The 27,189-nt window shown below is 44.7% G+C and overlaps 1 protein-coding gene across 4 annotated transcripts in view; it reads right to left on the minus strand.

Moving 5' to 3' along the window:
* Positions 1-5,475: 5,475 nt before the first annotated feature.
* The window catches only part of LOC147454998 (phosphoglucosamine mutase family protein), a 164,924-nt gene continuing 143,210 nt past the window's right edge, over positions 5,476-27,189 (minus strand). For 3 of the 4 annotated variants that reach the window (XM_086516852.1, XM_086516855.1, XM_086516856.1), the window contains one exon: positions 5,476-6,151. In XM_086516852.1, coding sequence (XP_086372978.1) covers positions 6,038-6,151 — 114 coding nt within the window. In that variant the 3' untranslated portion in view covers positions 5,476-6,037. The remainder of the gene's footprint in view (positions 6,152-27,189) is intronic. The other variant, XM_086516853.1, reaches the window with a different exon arrangement.

A 27,189-nucleotide genomic window follows, 5' to 3' on the forward strand; every position in this document is an offset into this window, starting at 1 on the left:
CGGATCAAACTCTATACCTTCCATATATTGAAAATCACATTTGTCCATAAGACTACGTATCGCAACAGCTACATTTGATTCAATCAAGGTGGATTAATGCAAGCTTCACTATCTAGGTATGTAAACATTGGCCTTCCTTTGTAATCTGTAAACTGGCACACATCGTCCACAAGGGAAGGTGCTTATCCCTTCCAAATATTAGCCATGTTACATGGTTGGTCAAGGGACGCGTACCATCGGGGAATGTAAGGTGTGAGATTTTTCCTAGAGTCCTAGAGTGTGAGTCAAGGAGAGAAGAGTGGAATTATCGCACATGTATTGGTGCAAGGCTGTAGAGCTACTTCAAGCTCATATCATGAATAAGCAAACTCAATTCCATTTTGTGATGGCTTAGTAACTACTCAAAATCGTGTTTATGAGTCCAAGTTAATTGATCTTGGAACCTAATTCGCTTGAGTGATAATCTAGCCAACACAGACTCACTTGTGTGCATGATGTTTCTCTTTCATCCACCCTAGCTATCACGATCCCATTCCCATCAAGTGGTATCTGTGCTACATGGTTTGCTAGCTAGGATTGTTGAAATGCATTTGTGTGTTAGTGATTAGCATTCTCTAATAAATTCCTCTAGTTACACACTTGATTTCTCTTCTTTTTCATTAAGTATTAGTAGCAATAAGCTACACAATCGCAATGTGAATCTCATGGGTTTTGGGCATGTTCATCGCGAGCCACACCCCTCATCCATGAGAGAAACTCACGATTAGTAGCAAATAAGTGTTTGCCTTAACTAACATTTGCATTTAGATTACCTTTTTGTGTCGATTTTTGCATGGTTTGCCTCTTCAATTAATTTCATTGAACTCATTTTCTTCCTGCATCACCCACATCAATACAAACTGCTCCTTGATAGGTTCCCACAGAGCCCTCAAACTCTCCAAACTGAGCCTGGGAACCCCTCATCTCCTTTCCCAAAATTATGCTATAATTGGGTGTGTGTGCTCGTTCATGTTTGTGTGAACCCTTGTCGAACTCAGGATAAGTTTTCTTTTTCGAGGGGTCTCCACAAGCAAGGATCGTGGGTTTGCTGGCTAGCCATATTTAGATTCGCTATTTGTGCCTGGCAAGGTCGTGGGGTCAAGGTTCTGATTTTGGCAAACCGGGTAAACGTCAAAATTCACTACTTGTGAGCTCTTGGGCGGGTCCAAAGGCTCTGGTTCCTGCGCACGCAAAGCAAAACCATTTTTTGAACCTTCAGGTGGATGCGAATGGCGGAGTTAAAGAGAGCTAGCTCATAAGCATTGGTGGGTCCGCCGGCCGATCTTGCGCTACACCTACACGTCCACAATCATTCAAAAAGTCTTATAAATCCCTTCGGATCCATAGGGGGGCATTCCCACGAGCAGAAGCCTCAAGCTCCTCGACTGCACTAAGGCCTCGAACCCCATTCCCACGCCGGTCCTTAAGGCAAAGGGCTTTTGCTCCCAAGACCTTGCTTTAAAGCCCTCAGGTCGCCTCGGAACATTCAAGCACCACATTGGGCATTCAAGAGGCCTCCACCAAAAGAGAGAATCTTCAAGGCTTTTCTCGAGCTCTAAAGGATAAAATATTTATCTCGCACATTCTCACTTAAATGGTTGTAATTTCAAAGATAAATTTTGCATCCCAACACAACAAAACAATGTATGCCACATTCATCATCAAGGATATGAGCATGTGCTCATGTAAGGAGTTCTAGACACTGGCCTTGGAGAGTCTCCAAGTGCAAAGACCGCTCCAAGACACCGTGGGGAAATTCAAAGGTTAACTTCGAGGAAAGAGAAAACCGGCAACATCATTAACACCCGCATTAGCAGTTCTTTTACATCAATATTTATGCATTGCACTTGTTTTTTCAATAAAGCTTGATTGCACAACAAAAGGGGGAAAGAAGTACTTGTTCGAGGGGAGGATACAAAGACAAAAACAAAGACCATGAAGCAGTTGAAGACAAAACATTGAAGAAGGCGAAGGTGCTCGTGGATTAGAGCGAAGCAGACATTTTTCAAGATTTTACTCTTAGATTAGAGCGTTGTTCTTGGCTCTTGGATTGGAGATGTTCGTTTTGCTAGGATTGGATTGGAGTGTACCAAACATGTCAGTTTCTTTAGTTTCTTTCGTAGTCCAAACCTCAAGAGGAGTATTGTAAGGTGTGAGCTTTGTCCTAGACTCCTAGAGTGTGAGTCAAGGAGAGGAGTGGAATTATCCCACATGTATTGGTGCAAGACTGTAGAGCTACTTAAAGCTCATTTCATGAATAAGCAAACTCAATCCCATTTTGCATTACATCTCTCTTGTTTATGGTGAGCTTGTGATGGCTTAGTAACTACTCAAAAGTAGTGTTTATGAATCCGAGTTAATTGATCGTGGAACCTAATTCGCTTGAGTGATAATCTAGCCAACACACTCACGTGTGTGCAAGATGTTTCTTTTTCATCCACCCTAGCTTGCACGATCCCATTCCCATAAGGCAAGCGCCACGCGTAGGCATCACTATTGCCACCTCATTGATGTGCCATATGCTCGGAACGACGGAGGAAACTCATAGCAACCAACTAGGAACCTCCTTCTCGGGTCACCCACCCCAAGAGGAGGATGCACTCGAGTGTCCAAGGGCAACAGCCCTAGCAAATGTGAACACCGGGTGAGCACAAGGGTCCCTCTAGAGTGTGACCCAACGGGAGGGTTTGAACCCACAACCTGTAGGTTGAGAGGCCAATGCCTTTCCATTACACCAACTCTTTGGGGACCTACATGCATAGTATTTTCTCATCCAAAACTAGCAAAAAATTGACAATCAATGTCCACTTTGTATTTTATCCACATTGACTGATTGATTTAGAGAGAGAGAGAGAGAGAGAGATCATTGTAATGGGTACAAACTATCAAGTTCCGACACATTTTGTAAAAACACAAATGTAAATATTTGATTGCTTGCTAGAGGATGGTCTTCTGAGAGTTTTCAAATGTTCACAATTAACAGGATTTGTTACATTTCTGTTATGGAGAATGTCTTGTACAAAACTCAAAGGAACTTGTGACTGGATGCCTTTCCACACATTGACATTGAATGCTTGTTTTTTATTTCTCTATGTAATGCTATTGAGCCTTGCAAACACGAACAATCATACAAAGGTGGAACTCTTTGTTCAAGCTTGCTAGCAAACAACTTCTTATAGAAAGGCTTAGTGTAGCGAGCACACCAACATAACACACACATAAAAATATGAACCATTCACACAATATTGCAAAGCAAGTTTTTCACTACAAAAGCATGTCAACAAAAATACAAATGGTAAATACGAAAACATATGCAGACACATAGGCTCATGTGAGTACCATGTGCGGCCATACGTGGAACTGCTCTTGAAAGATATTGAAAAAATACCATTTGTGAGGCACGTTTTGCTAAACACCAACCATGTGGTGAAATTAATCAAGGAGCATCAATTCACCTATGCCCTACTTCGGACCAAGTCATTTAAGAAGGCCCTCCAAATCTTCTATGGAATCCCACTTTGCAACGGCGTGCTATGTTTTGGATGCTCTACAAGCCAATAAGGAAACATCTACAAAGAATGTCACCAATCAAAGATGGGAGGGATGGTTCTCAAAGTATCCAAGTTACCAAGTCACTGCCTAAAGATGTCTCTTTCGACCATTTGCCAGTTTTTTGGCGCAATATATAGAAGGTATGTGATATTAGCGAGCCTTATGTGGCACCCAAAAGGGGAGCAATGTTGGCTCAATTGCAAGCTTCATACTACTCCTTAGCATCCAAAAAAGAAAGCTCTGAGTAGGAACTAAGCAAGCCACCCGCAACCTCAATCCCAGAAAAAAAGATTGCAAAGAAAGGTAGCAGATGTGACTATGGAGATTGCTCGGGAAGATGCCAAGTTTGGAAAGCTATGACCCAAGTACAAGGGCAAACTGAAAGCTCTGTTCGTGTACATGTACCAAGTTTACCTACCAAAGCACCACTAGAAGTATTAGATCAAGAGGTACCCCAAAACCTTCGGAAGTGTTGCTTTGCGAGGTATTTTGAAGGGCACGAGACGAGCTCTAAAGCACAAGCACAAAAGATATAAGGTCAACAACCTTTATAGCTAGCTACCCCAAAACCTTGGAGTGTTGCTTTGCAAAGTATTTTGGAAGGGCATGAGACAAGCTCTAAAGCATCAAACAAAGGGAGGGATCAAGATGTAAATGTTCTGAAGCATCAATCCTAAAGTGTAGAGCCTCTCGAGCAGCAAAGCATCAAGATAAGGGTAAGGGAGCAAGATGTGAAAGCAAAGGAATGGCCTTGGGCTGATTAAAAGAGGCAACCGCAAAATCTGTAGAACAAGATTGTCAAAGGCACAACAATGGGAAGCCGTTCAGCTCGAAGAGATGATCAAACCATGCAATCAAGGGGCAAGAAGCACTAAGATCAAAGACTGGCAATGGAGCCAACATAAGTATGTAAGTGAGACCAGATTGGATAACTAGAAAGCAATCATTTTTTTTTCCTTTCGGTAGAACAACAAACTTCAAGTTACTGAATGCATCAACATAAAGGAGCCATTGCCATCAACATAAATCATGGCTAAGAATGCCTCCCACAAAAGTTCTTGTGACTGTTATTGACATACTTTCATACAATGGCATAACGTCAATGGGGAGCTCACAAGAGTCCAATCTAACTCCCAAAATTTCCTGTAAAAGGGCAATTTTAATGTGGACTAAGATTCAACCTTGGTATGCAGAGTTGCTATAGAGATCAGGCATTCACCATTCTGAGTTAAAAACCCTAGTTAAATCACTACTTGTCCCTTCCACCTAGCATTTTGCTTGGACTTCTCAAAGGCAATAACGGTTTGGGAATGACACAAACCATGCTCTCAGCTTCAAGCTTGAAACCTAGTGAGTTTACTAGGGCCCCTAACATTGTTAGAAAGGAAACTGCCAATTGGAGGCACCCATTTTCTAGCACTTGGTGAAACAAATAACAAGTTGCATATACAACAGATTGCACACAGATAATAAAGAAACTACTTCCATGATCTTAATTGGCACCAATCAGTTGACAAGTGAGACTATCACAGGAATAAACAATCTTATAAAGAAAGACTCAAGACACTGTAAGCTCTCGAAAAATCACTAATAATTTTCTGATTGATGAAACCTACTTAGATGAAGAAGCATTCCCATTTTATTTCTTTGTCGAACATAATGTCTATATATCTAGAGAGAAACACACAGTAAGGGCACAGACCTTTGCGTGGCTTAAAATCCAAACGGGCGCTTGAGAATCTCCCAAAAAAAAAAATGGTTTACTACCTCCATTAAACTATGATGAGGATTGCTAAATGTTCAACAAGTTTCAATAATCTTTTCTAATAGGAAAGGGCACGCTAAAAACACAACAGAAAAGCACAAAAAATAAAACAAATGACATCCTCTCAGAAGGCCTTGTCTTTTGCATAAATTTGTCACGAAGATGAGCGTACACAAAAACTCCGCTTCACTCTTGAGAGACATCATTTGTCATTCATTTGTAGTTCTTTTGCAGTCTCCTTTTCTTTCTCTTTTCTTTGGTTGGTTTTGCTTGTTCTCTTGTTTGTTTTTACTAAAGCTCCTTGTAGAGGAGCTCAACTTCAGTTGCCTATATATGCTTGAGTTGTGGATGCACATTGTGCTCTACACTTCAATATATTGCGACTAAAAATCAGCTGCCAGCAGTTCAAAATGCTAAGTGCTAGTAAGCTTAGTACACTCAAAATAGACCAAAATTGAATCCATCCCCGGGATTGAATTGCTGAACATTTTGTCTGCATGCACTCTTTGCAGTTTGAGTGAGTCTCTGTGGTACCAACTGCTCATTGCAAAATCACTTTAGAACTTATTTTCCTTTAATCTTATGTTTGCAACATTGTCGACCTGATTTGGCTTCAGAAGTGTGTCCAGATCTGAAAAACGCACCTGATGTTTGCTTATCCTCTTTCTTTAATTTAGCCTTTTAATCTGCAACTTCAAGGTACTTCTCCAAGACCTTGATATCTAACACTTTGAAGTCTTTGACCGCAGAGAACACCACATTTGCAATTTTTTGAGCAGCCTCAAATGAAGGTCCCTGAAAAAGAGCTCGAGTTCTCATTATATCCCATACGGTTTGAGATCTTCATGAAGATGCAACTATACGGAGTCAACTTCCGAGCTCTTTCAAGAATCATGTGGAGTATACAGCCAAAAATAACCGCACTTACAAACCAACATTGGCAGAGCTTACCCAATCAATGAATTTGCAAGACAACTTTTGATACATTGCACAGTTTTCAAGAAAACTAGACACATTCTACCTCTTTTTCACATCCAAAACATATGTAGCACGAATTTGCTTGAACATACAGCTCTTGAAATGTTTGCAGCAAAATTTCTGGATAGGCATGTGCTGTGAAGGGCTACTCTTGAAGTTTGGCTTGATGAAAGTAAGTTAACATGTTCAATGTATGAAGCTGAGGATTTGAAGAGATTTCTAAATGAGAGTTGAAAAGTTTCTAAACATCAGATTTTCATGCATGTTTTTGTGGCTAATATTTTTAAAGTTCAAGCCAAAGACTTTCCAAGAAAACGGTTGTATAAATAAGATTTCAAAAGGGTGAAGAGGTTTTACAATATATTTATTTATTCGCCAATGTTTGAATTCTACAATATTGTGTGTGTGTGTGTGGCCTACATCAATCTCAATATGGGTTCATTCCGTGCCGTCAAATTACTGATAATCTTGCCAATATCATCATACGCATGGAATATGCGAAATATACACAACAGGATGTATTGGTCATGCAGGTTGACATTGAAAAGGCTTTTGATCTTGTTCTCTGGGACTACATTGCAAAAGTAAAAAGCAACCTTGGTGTGAGCGCAAGGCCGCCAAGGGGTGCGCCCGCAGGAAAGAGTAGAGCTCGGGTAAGAGAAGATCCTTCCTTAACACAAATTGAAAGCTAAAGAAAGACCTCAAGAACCTCAAGAACCCAAGTTCCTCGTAAACTTAAGAACCCAAGACTTCAGTGTATGGTCATTACCCGAAGCGGAATGGATACTTCACATGGAGGTGATGAGCATGGAAGTGGCGAAGAAGAATTTTCCCCACCAGGAGGTTTTTCCGACCCTCCCCCTTCCCCATCTACGCCAAGGATTGTACCAAATCCTATGGAGGCTTTGGTCAAGACCATGAAGGACAGGATGATACAACAAGAAGCGGAACGCGCCACCTTGGAGCGTGAGCGCAAAGCAAGCAAGGCAATCTTGGATCGTGAACACGAAGAAAGAATGGCAGCCTTAGAGCGTGAGTGCGAGCAAGCACACTTGGCGGCCGAAGAAAGAATGGCAGCCTTAGAGCGTGAGCGCGAGCAAGCACGCTTGGTGGCCGAAGAAAGAAAAGCAGAATTGGATCACGAGTACAAAGAAAGAAGCCGAATTGGATCGTGAGCGCGAACAGAGACAGTTAGCCTTGGAGCACGAGCGCGCTTGGCGGCTGAAGACAGAAGGGTGGCCTTGGAGTTAGAGCCTGAAGCGCAGAGAAACCAACACATGCAAGAGTTGGTCCTACTATTTTCTAATGTGCAAGCGCAGATTGAAAAGAAGCATGAGAAGGAGACTCTCCCAGTCTTTTCCTCCAAAGCACGACACACATGATTTGCATGTTTATTCACGAGCATGATGAATTGCATGATAATGATAAGCCTGATGATTTGCATGATAAAGATGTGATTGTTCACAAGAATGATGGTTTAGCTGATGCTTTTTCTAGTGAAGCTTACCTCATTGCAGATTCGATCAATCACAAAGGACCCATCTTGGCTCTCGAGTCGAGGAAAGAACCCCCAGAGGAAGTATTATGTGTTCGCATGATTAGTCAGCACGCATTGTTCTAGTGTTTCATTCGTGATGCTTCCTGTATTTTAATCACCGTCCTTATGTGATCCCTTTCCACAGGCATGCCATATTGCACGATGAACACGATTTACTCATGAACGAGCACGGATGTATGCGGATTACTCATGAAAAGCTGAAACGTTTGCATTCAAGACATTCACATTCCATGTCTCTTCCTTGGCATGACACAGTATCCGAAAGAGCACAAGAAGGATTGAGCATCAGGCATCGGCATTTCCATTGGGATTTGCCGCAATTGATAGATTTAGATCAGAAAGACAAGTTTCGATCTCACTGCTTGGGTGTGTTTGATGAACGGTTTAGCACTCCGTCTCTATGTTCATCTACATTGCATGCACAGTCTTTAAAGAAAACTAGAATTTTTCCAATCACTATGTATGGAATGAGTATGTTCATGTTTTTGTGTTGGAGGTGGTTTCAGGAATTTTCATCCTCGGAGATTCTTGAAGAAGGTAAGACGCATGACTATAGACGAAGTTGAAGCATTGAAGGAGCCACAGATGACTTTGTGTCACTTTCAGCGCGGCCCATCATAGAAGCAAGCGTTGCAGACTTTTATAAAGTTCAAGTATCGCATGACCCATGCATCAGAGTGGGCCGACGAAGAGTCCTTTCCAGGATTACAGACACTGTTGGCGATCTCCCTCGACACCATACAGTTCGGTACCAGTACCTCACTTTAAAAAGGAGGGGATGTCACGTGCACATCTAACCCTATGTGTACGTGGACCAGCTACTTCATGTCTAGGGTTCAGTTCAGTCAGCCTAGCTAAAGAAGTGTTCTGGCACTTTTGTGAGTCTGTTCGCAGACCGTGCATGTCCAGACACTTACAGTAGATGCATATCCTATGGTTGCACACAACATGAACATCAGATTACCATCAGAACCCATCAGGAGCATTTTTACAATGCATGAACCTATTTTCCCTATTTTAGCCATTTTTCACTTATTATTAATAAGTGACTTTGTTGGGAAACTGGGCAGGGCAATTTTGACAAGCAACTATATAAGAAACCTAGCGCTAGCACTTTCTAGCCAAAGAGGCAACAAGGACCAAGTGTGCAACAATACACCTTCTCACCAAGACCCCCCGACAGGCAACCTAGCGTTTTCAGCCACCACAAAAGCCAACGTTTTCAGCATTTACAGATCAACCCAGCATTTTACAGTTGCAGAAAACGCTTGGCGACAGCAGATCTTTGCAGAATCCCTAGCGTTTTTGCATCAAGAAGCAAAACAGGTCTAGCGTTTTTTGCACCAGCAGACCTAGCGTAGCGTTTTTGCATTTGCAAACCTACACCAGCATTTTACACATTCTCCGCAACAGAACACCCGGTAGCAGTAGCGTTTTCAGTTTTCCGCATATAGACACAGTAGAATAACCCCCAAACCTCGCAAATCTCACCTTCGCGCAGCACATCCTTGGTACATGATCAGATCAGCCAGCGTTTGCAGATTCAGGCCGCTATTCACAAATTTCAGCATCTGCGTTTTCAGCGCGTCGTCGTCGCATCGTCGTCATCACTGACATAGAGTCAAAATTCAACAGATACAAGATTTGCAGATTTCAGCCCTTAGCATTTTCAGTTTTCAGCCCGTGTCATCGTCGTCGACATCGTCGGCAAGTCCATTGCATTGTAGACATTTGTGCAATCAATAGTAGACCGCTCTCGCCATAGAGAGTGGGGCCTTTGGAGGAGGGTTTGACAACATTCAGTGTCGTATTCTTCCCTCTCTATCTCTCAGTCTCAGCACCTTCATTCACAGTGTTTTCCACTTTGTTTGTGATCATTTGCACTCTCTCACTAAAGGAACAGAAGGCTCTTGCTTCCGTAAGTAAAAGGAACCCTTCAACACAATTCGAAGCACTCATCTTGAGCAAAGTTCAACATTCACTTCCGCTACACCTTACATTCGTATTAGAGCTTTGGCAGTGTTCTCTATCACTCAATTAAAGAACCACAGAAATTTATTTGCTTGTTGCGGTTGCACGTAACCCAAGCCACTTGGACATGTCGATTCGTAATTGTGTTTTTGAAGCGTGACAAGAAACCCAAGAGAGAAGGGCTTGTCTAGCCTCCCCTTGTTTCTCTTTTCACTCATTGAGAGCGGACCATGCACTTAGCGACCGGCCAATCGACGTGAGGTGGGAAAAAGCAACCTTGGTGTGTGCGCAAGGCCGCCAAGGGGTGCATCCACAGGAAAGAGTAGAGCTCGGGTAAAGATCCTTCCTTAACACAGATTGCAAGCTAAAGAAAGACCTCAAGAACCTCAAGAACCCAAGAACCCAAGTTCTTCCTGAACTTAAGAACCCAAGACTTCAGTGTATGGACATTACCCGAAGCGGAATGGATACTTCACATGGAGGTGATTAGCATGGAAGTGGCGAAGAAGAATTTTCCCCACCAAGAGGTTTTTCCGACCCTCCCCCTTCCCCATCCACGCCAAGGATTGTACCAAATCCTATGGAAGCCTTAGTCAAGATGATGAAGGACAGGATGATACAACGAGAAGCGCAACGCGCCATCTTGGAGCGCGAAAAGCAAGAGACGCAATCTTGGATCGTGAACACGAAGAAAGAATGGCAGCCTTAGAGCATGAGTGCGAGCAAGCATACTTGGCAGCCGAAGAAAGAATGGCAGCCTTAGAGCGTGAGCGCTAGCAAGCACGCTTGGCCGCTGAAGAAAGAAAAGCAGAATTGGATTGCGCGCGCAAAGAAAGGAAAGCCGAATTGAATCACGAGTGCGGAGAGAGGCGGTTAGCCTTGGAGCACGAGCGCGCGCAAGCGCGCTTGGCGGCTGAAGACAGAAAGGTGGCGTTGGAGTTAGAGCCTGAAGAGCAGAGAAACCAACACATGCAAGAGTTGGTCCTACTATTTTCTAATGTGCAAGCGCAGATTGAAAAGAATCAGGAGGAGACTCTCCCAGTCTTTTCTTCTCCAAAGCATGACACATATGATTTGCATGATCAAGATGTGATTATTCACAAGCATGATGGTTTAGTTGATGCTTTTTCTAGTGAAGTTGACCTCATTGCAGATTCGATCAATTACAAAGGACCGATCTTGGCTCTCGAGTCGAGGTCCAAAGAACCCCCACAGGAAGTATTATGTGTTCGCATGATTAGTCAACACCCAATGTTCGAGTGTTTCATTCGTGATGCTTTCCTGTATTTTAGTCACCATCCTTATGAGATCCCTTTCCATAGGCATGCCATATTGCATGATGAACACGATTTACTCATGAACAAGCACGGATGCATGCGGATTACTCATGAAAAGCTGAAATGTTTGCATTCAAGAAATTCACATTCCATGTCTCTTCCTTGGCATGACACAGTATCCGAAAGAGCACAAGAAGGATTGAGCATCCGGCATCGGCATTTCCATTGTGATTTGCCACAGTTGATAGATTTAGATCAGAAAGACAAGTTTCGATCTCACTGTTTGCGTGTGGTTGATGAACGGTTTGGCACTCCGTCTCTATGTTCATCTACATTGCATGCACAGTCTTTAAAGAAGACTAGAATTTTTCTACTCACTTTACATGGAATGGGTATGTTCATGTTTGTGTTGGAAGTGGTTTCAAGAATTTTTATCCTCACGGATTCTTGAAGAGGGTAGAAGCATGACTATAGACGAAGTTAAAGCATTGAAGGAGCCACAGATGACTTTGTGTCGCTTTCGGCGCGGCCCAAAGAAGTAAGCATTGCAGACTTTTATGAAGTTCGAGTTTCGCATGACCTACGCATCAGAGTGGACCGGCGAAGAGTCCTTTCCAGGATTCCAAACATTGTTGGCAATCTCCCTCGACGCCATACAATTCGCTACCAGTACCTCACTTTAAAAAGGAGGGATGTCACGTGCACATCTAACCCTATGTGTACGTGGACCAGCTACTTCATGTCTAGGGATCTGCTTGACATCGTCGGCAAGTCCATTGCATTGTAGAGATTTGTGCAATCAATAGTAGACCGCTCTCGCCATAGAGAGTGAGGACTTTGGAGGAGGGTTTGACAACATTCTGGTGTCGTATTCTTCCCTCTCTATCTCTCAGTCTCAGCCCTTCATTCACAGTGTTTGCCACTTTGTTTGTGATCATTGCACTCTCTCACTAAAGGAACTGAAGGCTCTCCCTTCCGCAAGTAAAAGGAAACCTTGAGCACAGTTTGGAGCACTCATCTTGAGCAAAGTTCAACATTCACTTCCGTTGCACCTTACAATCAGGTGGTGGATGATACTGGACATGTTCTTTCATTTCCGGATGTGGCATCCCGCTTCCACTTGGGGCACCATTACTCTCCTCTCTGGCGGGAGATTCGAAGGATGCTTGCTGACTTTTCCCCTATTTCTCCTTTGAATGTGGGCTCACGTTTTTTTGATTGGCAGCTTGCTGACTTGAGGCTGGACTGCATTTCTACTACCAATGTTTATGCTAAATTACAATCGGATGTATGGATTGTGCCGCATGGTAATCAGCTGTGGTCTCTCTCCAAATCAGCCTTGTGGTGGAAGCGAACCTTACTATCTCACATTGTATTACTAAAATAAAAGTGTGGGGCATTGGAGTCGGGTTTTTCTTGTTCAACGGTCCCCAAGACAGGCTTATTTTCTCTTTCAGAAAGGCATTGACATGATATCGGATGTGATCGACGCTGATGGGCAGGTGCTCTCATTTCGATGGACAGCATGCTACTTTTGGTCTTGGAATGCATTACAGACATATGTGGCACGCCGAACAAAGGTGTTGCATGGTGGCGACATAAAGTTATGAAAGTGTGGCATGCTAAGGTTCCTTTAGAGGAGCGATTGTTTATGTGGAGATTCATCATTGGGGTTCTCCTGACAGGCAAGTTTCTACGCTCCAAAAAATTAGCTTCCCCGTGACGTGTCTGTTGTGGTGTCAACATTGAGGATGTTCCACATTTACTGTGGTCTTGTGCTCATACCAAACAGTTCGTGGACTACATCTCTACATCTCTTCGCATGCGTTTCTAGGATACCTTTTGGTTGATATTTCTGGCTTTTTGGAGTGCTTCCGCCACACTACTTAAGCCATATGCATGCTTTTTTGACTCGATTAGATTCTGGGCGCTATGAACAGTGTGGAGAGCACGTAATTTCCTCATTTTTCAACGGATTCAAGTGGTGTATGTGCCCTTCTTCAAAACATCTCTTCGACAGTCTCTCAAAGTTGCCTATGGCTTGGATGAGCTCCCCTCCTTCATTACAAGCTCTACTTTGATTCTTTCTGATTTACCGATTTCCTATGGGTTTTCCTCGTTTTGAGGTTTCCCATCATTAATTCAATCAGACATTACTATATAAAAAAAATGTGTGTGTGTGTGTGGGGATTTTGATGATTTTCCTTATATATCTGGGAAAATCACCAAAATACCCCTGAAATTTGTGGAAATTCCCAAAATGCCCCTCAAATTTCAGAAATTCCCAATATACCCCTCATATTTGGCCAAAAATTCCCAAACTGCCCTTCAATTCTTCCAAAATTTTGAAATTACCCCTCATCAACCTCACAAACACCTCCAAAGACAATTTTTGCAACTCTTCATAAGAAGATCGGTTCTCCCTCAATAGAAGATGATAGAACTAGGATTTTAGATGGTATTAAGGGCTTTCAAGATGAGATTGTTTGAGAGAGAGAGAGAGAGAGAGAGAGAGAGAGAGAGAGAAGAAGAAGAAGAAGAAGAAAATGAAGAGAAGTTTTAATGTCGTAGGGACTACATAGAGACCTCAAAGATCTATCCCCAACTCATAACCCTCCACGTGTGTGTGGGACTACCTTCAACTCTGCGCTCGCTGCTGCAACCCCACCCCTTGCGCACCGTGCTCCTTCCCCCTCGCCCCCTCCCCCCTCACGTGCTGCTCCCTCGCCTCCTCCCCCCTTGCGCTGCCCCTCCTGCTCGCTACCATCCTACCTGCCACTCCCCCCCTTTGTGCATTGCCCCCCCCCCCCCCCCCCCCCCCCCCCCCTGTTCCGTTCTCTGCCGCCTCTCCCCCTCCCCCTGAAGGCGTCTCTCGACCTGCTCCGAAGGGATTGGTCTCCTGACATTGCTTGTCAGGGCTTCTCAGAGGGTCGTCTCTCGTTCCTACACAACAGCAGACAGAGGTGGAGGCTCATGCTCCACCCCAGAGGGACTCTCAAGAATCCCCCTCGCCCGACCTTGGAGAGCACACCATCCTACTTGCTCATTCGCCGACACAGCAAGAGAGCCTCGCAGCAGAGGTAGAGCGCCTCCAGGTGACCTCCATCATCTGCAAGATCATCGACACCCGACCTAGCAGAGGAGAGGTGTGTGATCTGCTCCAGGCCCGCCTTTTAGCAGAGGTAGGCAAGATCCTCGATGTCCAGCTTCTCAGACGTAGCTACTACAGATAGAGTTTGAGACCGCCAAGATGGCATACAAGGTCATTGCAATGAGCCCCTTGGCCATCCGAGCAATTCGAGCTCATTTTCGACAGTGGCGCCATGGTTTCGACCCAGCTACCGACGTTCTTGTCGAGGAGGCAGACCTTCCCACTCAGTGTGTTTCCCCGGCTTGAGGAGGATGTACCTTCTACTCTTGTCCAAGATTTGCTCAGAGATTGGGACCATCCTGGAGATACCTCACACAGCAGCCTCTGTAGGTGCCAAGGCAGCTGGCATACCCATAGTACGTGTTCTAGTTCGGGACACCCACACCCTCCCGAAGGTCATTCTACTACCTCGGGTGAGTGGTGGTTGGCTCCGCCAGAGCGTGGAGTATTCAGGCCTCCCAAATCAGTGCTTCATTTGTTGACCGATGGGCCATCTTGCGAAGGCCTGTCCACGAAGGAGCCCCGACCTTCACCTCAGACTCAACCCTAGCCTCCTAGGCCTGGCCAGCATCAGCAGATAGAGTCACAGGGTACCCAAGGAGACTTAGCCTCCGAGCTTGGGGATCAGGGAGAGGAGGGCTGGTAGCAAGTTCGTGGTCGGCGTCGACAGAAGCCACCACGTCAGCCTGGCTCTCCGGGTGGTGGCCAGGCTCCAGGCTAGCAGCAGTGGATTCCCACAGGAAACCGTTCCGACCCTCTTCAACAAGACGAGACCCCAACTCCACCCTCCACTCAGCCTCACCTTCGACAACCCCTTCTCCCACCGATTCCTCCGCGCGCCCCCCCCGCCCCCTTCCTCCATCCCCTCCCACTAGCCCCCCTGCTTCCACATCTCCTCCCGCTCCCACTCCACAGCCGGCCCATGGGGCAAGACCTTCCTCGGCTACTAAGAGATCTCTTGGCAGTGCTTTTGCCGTGAGTCGCTTGGCGAGAGAGGAACAACCTTTCTTGCGAACCCCCTTCTGATGCAGACGTCTCCCTTTGTAGTAGTTCCTCGTGGACTCACAAGCTTCGACATTTGTCGTAGGTGGGACTTCTTCGCCTGTGACTTCACACGGTTTCTTGGCGACTCTTCAACAGATTTTGAGGCAACTTGTTTAAGAGTTCATATATTGTTCCTTGCAATTAGAGGGATAGAGGCCCTAGACACAACGGTTGGCTTCTCTTATCTCTTTTGTGGCAGGGACTAGTCTTAGTAGACTCTGGACTCAGTGATGGAATGGCTGTAGGCACAGGCCCTCGAGTTCTCTCACCACACGGGAAACCTAGGTACATAGTCACAAGGGACGTCCATTTTTGGGCTTTCTCGTCCCCACTTGCCATCTTGCCCTCTTTTTTACACTAAAAATGCATTTGAGCCCCGTCCCGACTCCTCGTAGCGGCTTGTACTGTGTTGATGCAATATAAAGAAATACCGAAAGGGGCACCAAGGTTTGGGGCCAATACTCTCTAGGGTGGAATTCCACCACTCCATGTCGCCTATCATCTCTCTCTCTCTCACTTTCGTTGTTACTAAAGTGCTAAAATTCTGTTCAGTCTGTTCTTTTCTATTGGCACGTGGTGCCCGTCTAGTGACAGCGGCTTGGAGCTCGAGTGCCTCATGCAAAAGGCCATTGGAGACCTTCCATCAGATGGATCTTTACAGAGATGCGCAGAGTTTGTCTAAGCAGGAGACTCGAGGATCGTTTTGCTGCAGGCCTACTTCGCTATTGGGAGCAACTGCAGAGTGGCCTGGAGCAGCACCAGTCCACTTGCACGGAGGAGTGCTTGAGACAGCCCCTTGTTTGGAACCCCATGGTCAGCACTCAGAGAGGCCACTTAGTTGGTAGTAGGCCTCATGCTTATTGGGGTCCCATGGCAAAGGGTCCAGCACACACTCTAGGCGACTGGCTTCGGTTCTCAGGTTTGCCAGAGGAGTTACAGAGCATCAAGCTGCAAGGCATGAGAGGGGTGCAGAGCATGTGTCAGGACATCACAGAGGTTGTACCAGCTGAGTGGCTCACACCTCTAGAGACAGCAGCTCCCAGATGGATGGGAGCCTTCACACGACTAGAGGTCCTCATCGCAGTTCGAGCTTGCTCAGAGACTATACCCTCCATGTTCTTCGAGATCCACGGGGAGGGTCGACTACACAGTCTCAGTAGAGGATCCACAGGTTGCAAAGTGTTGTTTTCAGCAGAGGATACGAGTAGTGGGCATCTGTGGGAGGACTTGTGTCATAGATCTCGACCCAACAGCTCTTGAGACAGGCCACTGGAGGCTTTGGGCTTGGGAGAGCTGCCCACTGGCACAAGTGTAGTGAGATCCTGGAGAGTGGTTTTGGAGGGACCCTTTCTCTTTAGCCGACCATCGAGGGGTCCCTTTCTTTTAGTACACTGTTCGACTGGGACGTCACATACTGGCAACACAGAGAGAGGCTCGTCCAGTTGCAACACTTCATTGGTAGGAGGAGTGACTCACAACTGAGTTCTTGTCAGCCTTTCGGGCGAGGTTGTGGGACTCCAGACAGTCGCAGCGAGTCACTTTGTTCCAGTGGCTAGTTGCACACAGAACTACAACAGTGGGGAGCTGGCTAGTACATAGGGGCCTTTCGGCAGCATGCGTAGCTTGTGATGATCCCTTGGAGAGTCAGCGTCACTGTCTGTGAGACTGCCCTATGACACAACTTCCGTTGATGCCAGCTCTTTCCACAGCGCTACAGTACACTTGAGAGGCAGTTGCTTGGTCCACCCTGACGGGGCCTGCACTACAGTTTGAGCTATCTTCCACCAGCAGGATGATAATGATACAGGGGGGTCGACCTACCCTCCAGCCTACTACAGAGCTTAACCCACAGGAGTGGTGCAGTGAGAGAGAGGTGTACTGAGAGCTCGTTTGTGGCCTGACACTCTGGTTCATTTGGCAGGCCTGTTGCTTCCGCATCTTCGAGGCTTGCCTTGTGCCACCAGTGGAGAGTGTTCAAGATTTTTGGGTGCAGTTGATCCATACTCTCAGGGACCATTCGAGAGACTTCAGGGCAGCTCAGACCGCATGCAGGAGCGCAAAGAGGTGTTCCTCCGACTCTGGCGCCCTGGGCCTTTCTTCACCATGGTCCGAGGTGAGCTCACATCGCACTACCGTCCACCATGGTGGCTTTTCCCTCCTCCCATCTCCTAATTTGGCCCTCATTGTACATATGTTGTTTCTCATTGAGAGAGTCTCCCCTTATGACTGATGTAGCCCTCTCTAGTTGGTTGTAGCCCTATGGGCAGTTTTATTAACTAATAGAACTTAGAAGGATCTTTTTCTCAGAAAAAAAAAAACTCATACCCCCCTATTCATCAGTTGGGCACCATCACCATTACTATTATTACTCAACACCTCCAGTGGCACAATCTGGTCCAAAACCCTTTAAGGATAGTGGTGCTATAGTTAAATTTTTCACCTTCTCACGCGTCCAAGATTCTCAAGATGCTCTCAAGTTCTTACAATAGTTCGATGTGCTATTGAGCAACAGGAACTTCACAGAAGAATCCAAGTTACTATGAGTCGCCTCCTTCCTCAAAGATAGTTCCTTGACATGGTGGGCTGCCCTAACTAGGTCTGCCCTCAGGATGTATCCCTCGAACACCCTTCCAACTTACAACCAAAGATTTGGGACGCTTATCTACCAGTTTCCACTTTTCAAGACATTAGTTTTGCAGAGGGAATGCTCACACATAGTGGTCTATGCTTTGCATGGGAAAGCACCCAGAACTTGGTGAAGTTCTAAGTTATTCTCGTTATTTGGCTTTGTAATAAAGTAAAGTTTTTTGGCTCTTTTCTTTGTTCAAGGCCTTTTCTGCCTCCAAGTTATATATGTGGGACTCCTACAGTTGAATGTTTTAACGCTAAGGCATGTGACGCCGTCATATTTAGCTGTGATGGTCGGCTCTCTTTTAATATGTGGTCTTTAGGATCTTTTGTTTTTATTGTTCATTGTTTGCTTGTTTTTCCTCTTTGGCATGGGGTGACCGGTCATCTTGTCACAAACTGCTGACATGTCAAGCCAATGAAGAATGGAGCCAACCTGCAGATCTTGGCCGAGGGGCCTAAACCCTAAGAAGAAGAAGCAGCACAATAAGGTTTACCAATTTATAAAGTCTTGCCGAGTGGCCTATTTTTAAAGAGAGTTCCTGTCAACTTATGGGACCTTGTTCGATGGGGCCCAAGTGACCTAAGAAGATTGAATAAAGCAGGACCCACACACACACACACACTCTTTTTTTGGTAAATCTGCTTTGATTAATTTACAAGTGGGAAACCTCAAAGCGAGGAATTCCCACGAAAAGAAAGGGGTACAAAATGCGGAGCACTATGAGGCTCCAAAGGCTAGAAACAGTCAAAGTAAATCTTGTAGGTATCAAGAGTGATGTCTCCAGCATCATAGGTAAAATGCAGCGCTTGACCAAGAGATAATTTGAAATAGGGAAAGGGGTCAACCGAAGTGCCTTGGAACATTAAGGAGTTCCTATGGTGCCAGATGGCCTACATAGTCCAAAATCTGACCTAGGTGAAGAACACTGCAAACCGAGATTGCGGTGACCGAAGCACCCAAAAAAGGCAAAATCATCTGTGAAAAGAGCCGGAAGGAAAACGCAGTCAAAGAGCAGTCGACACTTGCCGAATGAACGCTCTGGAGTGACGACAACACCGCAGTAAGTGTGGCACGGTATCCTCAGCTTCAAGGCATCTGGGGCAGCGAGAAGGCGCAATATGCCGAGCATGCAACACACTGCCAACAGATAGAGCTCCCACCAAGCACCACCACAAGAAAACACGTTCCTTCATAGACAGATGCCTCTGCCAAATGCGAGATAATGTGTGTTGCCACCACGACTCGGAAAGAGACCACAATTGATTACCCTCATGCACAATCCATACATCAGACTAAAGGATGGCATAGACACTAGCAGTTGAGATGCAGTCCAATCTAGTAGTAGCTAGATTCCAATCAGAGAAGCGAGACAACACCTCCAAAGGAAGAATGGGTGAGTGAGCAGCAACCATCCTTTGAATCTCCTGCCAAAGAGGAGAATAGTGAAGGCCCGACCGAAAGCAGGAGACGACATCAACGAAAGAAAGAACATAACCCGAGTCATCAACCACCTGCTGCACCTGACAGATTCCTTTTTGGGAAAGAAAATACACTTGGCGAGGAGACCGTTGAACCAAAGTCGAAGCGAAAGGCCTGCTCCAATGCAGACTCTCCAAGCGCAGAGAGTTACCCACAGAGGATTGTCGACCATCCCAAGCCAAATGTGAAGCTACAACCTTCCAATCAACAATTAGAGAAGAAGTAAAGGGACATCCAGGAATGTGTCCTTCAAGCTTCCCAAAAACAACATCTCAATAAGTCGGTTTCCAATGACCAAAAGAAGGCGTGACTGTGCGTACACAAATGTGTGACCATGAGAGCCCAGGGTTGTTGCTGCTCCACCATAATTGGCAACAACGTAGCTTTCCGAGCCAGAAGATGACGTCTCAAGTCCAAAATATTTAACCCTCCAAGCCGCTTGGGAGAACACAGCTTGTCCATAGATAGAAGCCGAAGACCCCTCTTCTTGCTAGACAAGGTCCGCCAAAAATGCTCTAAAATATTGGACATGAAGGACAGCAAGTAAAACTACACATAAGCCACAAGAATGCATTGGACAATCCTGAGCCGCACATGAAGTGGCCACCTGGACAATTTCCAATAATTCAACTTGGAATGTAGACGTTGGAGCACCCAATCCAGTTTCTACTTAGCCAAAACATACGAACCCAGCGGATAACCTAAATGGCGAACCAAAACATGTGGAGGAACAATCTCTCAAGACCACAATATCTTATGCCAGTCACACTCTTTCAAAGGCAATAGCTTGGATTTGCAAAAGTTAACTTTTGAGACCTGCTGCCAATCCAAACAAGTGAAGAGTATGCATAATCTGTTGTACATCATCATAGTTATTACAAGGCATGAACAAAGAGTCATCCGCATAAGCCTAACCAGCAAACTGCCGACTCGAAGGTAAAGTCAGGCCATGTAGCCTACCAATGGAAGTCAAGGAATCCAAATACATAAACAAGGGATCAATAGCGATCGCATAAAGCAAAGCACTCAGAGGACAGGCCTGCCTTACCGACCATCCCAAAGGCCAAGATTCTGTGAGAGAACCATCCAGCAAACCTGCAGAAGTACTGTGTGCATACAAGAAAAGCACGACACGTGATAGCCTAGGCCCAAAGCCCGAATGTTGCATGGTATCCACAATGTAATCCCAAAGAAAAGTATCAAATGCCTTTTCAATGTCGACCTGCATGACCAAAACATCCTCTCCAAGTATATTTTGCATATTTCATACCAATGATGACATTCGGGAGGTTGTCAGTAATTTGACGTCGTGGAATGAAGCCATTTTGAGATTGATGCAAGCCTTCATGCAGAAAGCACTTGAGTCAGTTAGCAAGCATTTTTGCCATTAATTTATATACCACAGGCGAGAGTGTAATAGGCCACCAATGTGAGAATTCTTCACACAATGCATGCTTAGGTATCAGCTTGAGCAAACCTTCTTTCCAAGAGGAGGGCAATTCCTGTTGTTCCCAAGCTGTATTCATCATGAACAATAAAGGCAACTTCAAATAATCCCAGAAAGACAAGAAGAATTCCACAGAGAGACCCTCCCAACCAGGAGCTCTCCATCGACCCAAATCAAGCAAGGCTCAAGCTGGCATACAATTCCGACTCAGTGAAAACAGCTTCCAAGCCTTGAGCCTGCTGCATCGAAAGAATGGGAGTAACATGTGATAGAAACATATGACGCGCTCGGGGAGCTTCTATCGTGGGAGAAGAAGGGGCCTCAAATATCTTTCCATACTGAGAGTGTAGGGCTAGTGCTAGCTCTCGCAAAGTGGAGGTCCACTCCCCTGACGGTAATTTAACTCTCCGTATAGCTTGAGACTGCCTCGAGTGATGTAAATGCTGGAAGAATTGTTTAGAAGCACATCATTTATCTGCAAAAGCCTGTTGACGAGCTCGAGTCTTCCATTTGGCCAATTTCCTCTCATCATTGTGCCTTAACATAGCGCGAGAAGAAAACAACTCAGTCATTTGAGCATCAGTAAGAGAAGAATGATTAGCCAAGTGCATTAATCACCTACAAGCATCCTTTGCCTGATTAACTTGTACCCTTAATTGTGACAAATAATCCCTGCCATAATCCTGGATAACCGATTGAACACGCATAACAAAATGGAACCAGGCTATGTCCATATCAACATACATCTCGGAGATCAAAGGCGGGATGATATCCACAATCATAGCATGAAAAGGCTCATGCTTGAGATAAGCATTATTGACATGCAAAAGTCTCTTCTTGGGTAGGCGATCATTGACATCAAAAGAGCCAAAACGAAGTTTCAAGCATACGGGAAAATGATCCGAGAGACACATAGCATAATCAATCCTCGTCTCGCATACAAAGTCATCATACTGTTGCATGTGAAAGATACCAGCGATCCAGCCGAGCGCGATACATAGATTGAGCATTATACTGAAAAGTGAATCCTCGATCAGCCGCATGCAAAAAGGGCCACAAATCAAGCCCATTGCAGGTCGACATAAATTGGTCCCATGATTGCCGTTCCATATGAAGCATGTGAGAATGGCCAGTAGTATTATCCGCAAGGTTTGGTGCATTATTAAAATCCCCACAGAGAAAGGCATTGGAACGAGAACAATAAGAAGAGTAGCACTCCACAACCGTGTCCTATTTGCAGAAGCTATGTATGCATATAATCCTCCAAATCATTGTCATAAAAACGCGTTTCTGCCTTGTAAAACCCTGAAACAGTGAAACGGCCGAAACGAGTCGACTTTTTTTTTGGTCCCCTTTTAACCAGTTGACCTTAAACCACCCATTTGGGGATTTTTAAAACCAGGCCGCTTCACAAAATCGATACCCTATTACACGTGACTCAAGTCTCACGTCCAAATTTTGGTATTTCACATGTTTTGACAGGTAAATTTATATGTATATTCAATGTATAATTATAGGTACATACATGTAAAATGAAACATGTGTTTCACTTTCTTTGAGCCCAGAAACGAAACGTTTCAGAAACCTCGAAACCCCAAAACGCACGAAACCCCGAAAGTTTCATGTCACACTGCTCCAAATTCGAGAACTTCCCCATTAACAACAGATTGAATGACCATCCATCTCCTAGCCAGGTCATTGAAAACCAAGGTCGGGAAGAGTTCATGTTGAACAAGCATAAGCACTCTAGAATAGAGTAGCTGAACCTGCATAAGCTATCCAGTAGCCTGCGAAGTGAGAAGTTTGTCCTGCAAATTGGTGCTAGTTATGCTCTTGAAGAACCCACATTGAAGAACCCACACGTGCACACACACACACAAAGAATTGCTCTGAATTGATGGCGTGGCAGCTTTACGGAAGCCCTCGTTTTGCACTGACAGTGCCACATGGCAGACTTGACGGACTTTCGCGATTTGCATGGCCAAGGGCCTTTAAATATGAGCCAAGGGCTCATTCTCTAGCATGCTTCCGAGTGAAGGTGCAGAGGATGGAGTACCGACGTTGTACTAAGTTGAAGCAATATAAAGAAATACCAAAAGGGGCGGGGTCAGTGCTCTCTTGGGGTGGAACTGTGCCATTCCCATCTCATGTCGTGCATCTCTTTTTGTTCAGTTGTTATTTAAAGTGCTTAAAGGTGTTCACTCTATTCTTTTCCGTTGGCACTTGGTGCCCGTCCCCGTGATACCTCTCTCTCCGAGTCCTCTATACCATAATTTTTCTTAGCATGACTCCATTGTTCCCTCCTCTGTCCTCCTAGTTTTTTTTCCCGAGAAAAAGATCCTTCTATTAGTTAATAAAACTGCCCATAGGGCTACAACCACCTCTGCTAGAGAGGGCTACATCAACCATAAGGGGAGACACTCCCAATGAAAAACAGCATATGTACAATGAGGGCTAAATCAAGAGATGGGAGGAGGGAAAAGCCACACAAGTGCACGGTAGTGCCATCTAAGCTCACCCCGGACCATGGTGAAGAAAGGCTGAGGGCGCCAGAGTTGAAGGAACTCCTCTCTGCGCTCCCACATGTTGTCGGAGCTGCCCTGAAGTCTCTCGAATTGTCCCCTGAGAATATGGATCAACTCCAGCCAAAAATCTCGAACAATCTCCGTTGGTGGCACAAGGCGAGCCTCAAAGATGCGGAAGCAACAGGCCCGCCAAATGAACCAGAGTGTCGGGCCACAGACGAGTTTCCAACACACCTCTCTCTCATTGCACTAATCCTGTGGGGAGCTCTGTAGCAAGCTAGAGTGTAGGTCGACCCCTCTGTATCACTATCATTCTGCTGGTGGAGGATAGCTCAAACTATAGTGCAAGGCCCGTGAGAGTGGACCAAGCAGTTGCCCCCCAAGTGTATTGTCATGCAGTGGAAAGAGCTGGCATCAGTCAAAGGACCCTCAGCCTTTAAATATAAGCCTAAGGGCTCATTCTCTGGCATGCTTCCGAGATTCCTCTAGACCAGAATTTTTCCTAGCATGACTCCATTGTTCCCACCTTTGTCCTCCTAGTTGAGCTTCTGTTCCAGAAGTTCTTCAGCAGTCCCCCTTGAGCAAGCAGACTAGCCTGTTACGAGTCTCCTCTTCCGTGCGCTTCAGGTTGGATCTCTCTTGTTGGATTCCTTCTATAAGTTACCTAGATTTCTCCTCGTGGCCCCTCCCACTCGTTCTCAATAACAGTTGCACATTACTGGCTGTCCTTATAAATTGCTAGCAAGCCTTGCTGGTCCTCGTTAAGTTTTTTATCACCATGGCTCTATTTGTTCAAAGGATTTGAGGTGCCAATGTGGATGTCCAGAACACTTCTTATGTCTTTTGAAGAGCCTTTTTTCCCTCGCCTTTTTTTTCGCCGATTGGTAGCCACATGTCTTGGTTGTAACGCTTTTTCTGTTTTTCAACTTATGGGCAAACCTGGCATAATCTCTCCTCCAGGGGTATACCTCTGTATCGGCCACTCTCTATCTCCAAAGGTGAGATGAGGTGCGTAGCTGACCAATAACACATCTAATGCCATGAGATAGGTGGGTTTCCATGTACTTGAGGCGTGAGATGAACCCATCATCTGTCGTCCAAAGAAGATGGTCTTGATAAAAAGCCATCTTCGTCAGCAACTTATGTGACGGAGAAAGACAAGTCCTCTTGGTATCTAGCTGAATGAGATGATGTCTGATAATCTTGTTTATCTTTGAATGTGTGAGGGTGAGAGAGGGTACATACAGGGAATAGTGAAAAGGGGGCAGCCTGTCCATACTAAATCCAAGATGACATCTCTAAAAACCAACATAAAGTATCACCCTCACTGACCAGTTGTCGGGATGACTCAAGCGCTAGTCTAGTATATCTGCTGCATGGTAGCTCCCATGTGCTACTTCACTACAATTGGTGGTGCGCTCATCTCAGCTCTGATAGTCTCATGTGGCACTGAGGCTTTCTATAACCGGCTTGTACACAATAGAGGGCGGTTCTAATTCAATTAACGACTATACTGCGCACACAAAGACCAACACCTTATAGGCCCGAAAGACAGGTGCCCCTTTTGGTATTTCTTTATTCAATTAAGAACAGACGATCCGAACACAAGCTGATTAAACCTTGGGCTGAAATTGCATGTTTTTGTCCCAGTTTCGGCACATACGACACCAAAACCCTTGTAGCTCAAAAGTACCTATCTAGGACGGATTCCCTCACAATTTAGAAGCGTTCTAGTGAGCTGTAACATAATTTCAGCGTGTCGTAATTCCCTGTTTTGTCACTACCAAGTGCCCAAAGCCCTGTGTAAGCATCCCAAGACCTTCCCGAGGCTCCCCTGGTGATTTCTTGCAGTTTAAGTGCGAAACCCTAAACCCCCAGAAAAACACAGCAGGCTGTAATTCTCTATTTTGAATCGTTTTGAGCAGAGCGAACACGTCTACGCTTGTCCCAAGAGCTCCCGCACGCAATGGGTCAGTCCCCCCTATGATTTGGACAAGTTTTCACGAGAAAAACTCTCCAAAGTCGCAATCTTTCGTGATGGAACTGTGCATACCTGTAGGGGATTAGCAATTAGCTAATCCGGTTCCTCTTCTGAAGGCTCTTGCCTTGGCAAACACGCATAAAACCCCCAGAACTGTACATAATTGTTTCTGTAGCCCAACTAGTGGGGCATTACCATATGTGCAAATGGGGGGAGAGAGATGCACGAGAGCAAATCATCGCACTACATTAGACAAGGAAGAAGGCACCCACTATTCGCACACTCTCTAATTCACAATGACTCAAAAATCAGCCTCCACTCTCATTTGGGTGCCCCCTCTTGCTGAGGTGTCCTGTAAGTTGCTCTCCTACTACTAAGTGTCCAGATTGCCGCTTTGGTTTAAATTCCTAGTTTCCACCAACTTATAAAGGTGTAAGTGACTTGCCGAGTGGCCCAAATTCCATTTGGCGCACACAAGCTTCCATACTCATCTGAATTCGGTGCTAACTCGCCAGACCAGTCCCAGATTACCTGATCTAGATTCTTGATGAGAGAAACCCGTTCGGTCGCAACCGTTTCACACTGGCTATGCAATGTCCACTTGCACCTTTTCAAGGGTTACGGGAAAAACAAGTAAAAATAAAATAAATAAAAATATGTAGTGCATATTTAAAGAAGGCAACACGAAAAATACACCTCGTTGTAAGGTTTCCAGTTCCTAAAACCTTAGAAATTGTATAAAGCCTAATCAAATTGATTTGTTTGTTAAGAAAGCAATATAGAATTATCCAACCGTGGCAAATATTGGTATTTTTAGAACCGTAATCATGACTTTACTATGGTTAGAAATTTTCAAAATTGAATTCCGATGAAAACAGACATAGTTATGGCCCAAATAAGTTTACACTATTGATTAAATTAGTTAAATAAATTGTAAGGTTTTGGTAATGATTACTGTAAAGGACTTTTATCAAAAAATCCCTAGATGATTATAGATATTTGCAAATATTTTCAAATTTAATCATGAAAAAGGTCAGATAATAGCAAAAATCGATTTCGTGCATTTGGGGGCTGTGTGGAGCAGTCATGAGCCTGCCCAAGTCACTTTTAGCAGTAGTGGCGCTAGGGGAAGGCTGGGGCTACCTTGATGTGCAACTAGCTGCCAGAAACAGCTTATGAAGCCCAAAAACCTATAAATAGGACCCCCTCTTCACAAAAAAATTTAGACTCGGAATCCTATCCATTTCTCTCTCACGTAGGGAGAAAATTCTACACAAAAATCCCTAGAGAGCAAATCTCTAGCTGATTATCCACGGTAATTAGACTAATCTCTTTTTAATTAGCAAAATTATGTTATTTTACCTATGTTTTTCTTAATTAATCTAATTCATTAAGAAGATTAAACTTATTTACACTCTAAATTACTCTCTTAATTCTTAATACTCTGCTGAATACTTAAATTAAAATTAGGGATATTAATCTAATTAATTATTAAGCCATATTAGGACTGAAATTAATCTTTTTGGTCATAAATTAAGGGTAATTAGACTAATTAAACTTAGATTAGTATAAGATAATTATCAGAGCTGGATTAAATTGTCAAGATGCTAAGAAAATTATCTCTTAATTTTTTTGATTAGTTTCTGTAATTAATTAAGCAAAAATTACCTGTTTTTAATCAAAAACAGATGGAAAATCTACTTAATTAGCTCAAAAATTCTTAAGGTAATTATCATAATTAGGAAACGTTGTTAGGAACACAAGGTAAATTCCCCATTAACCAATAATTA

The sequence above is a fragment of the Adiantum capillus-veneris genome, chromosome 7 (assembly GCF_014529385.1).
Source record: "Adiantum capillus-veneris isolate H3 chromosome 7, ASM1452938v2, whole genome shotgun sequence".
NCBI lineage: Eukaryota > Viridiplantae > Streptophyta > Polypodiopsida > Polypodiales > Pteridaceae > Adiantum > Adiantum capillus-veneris.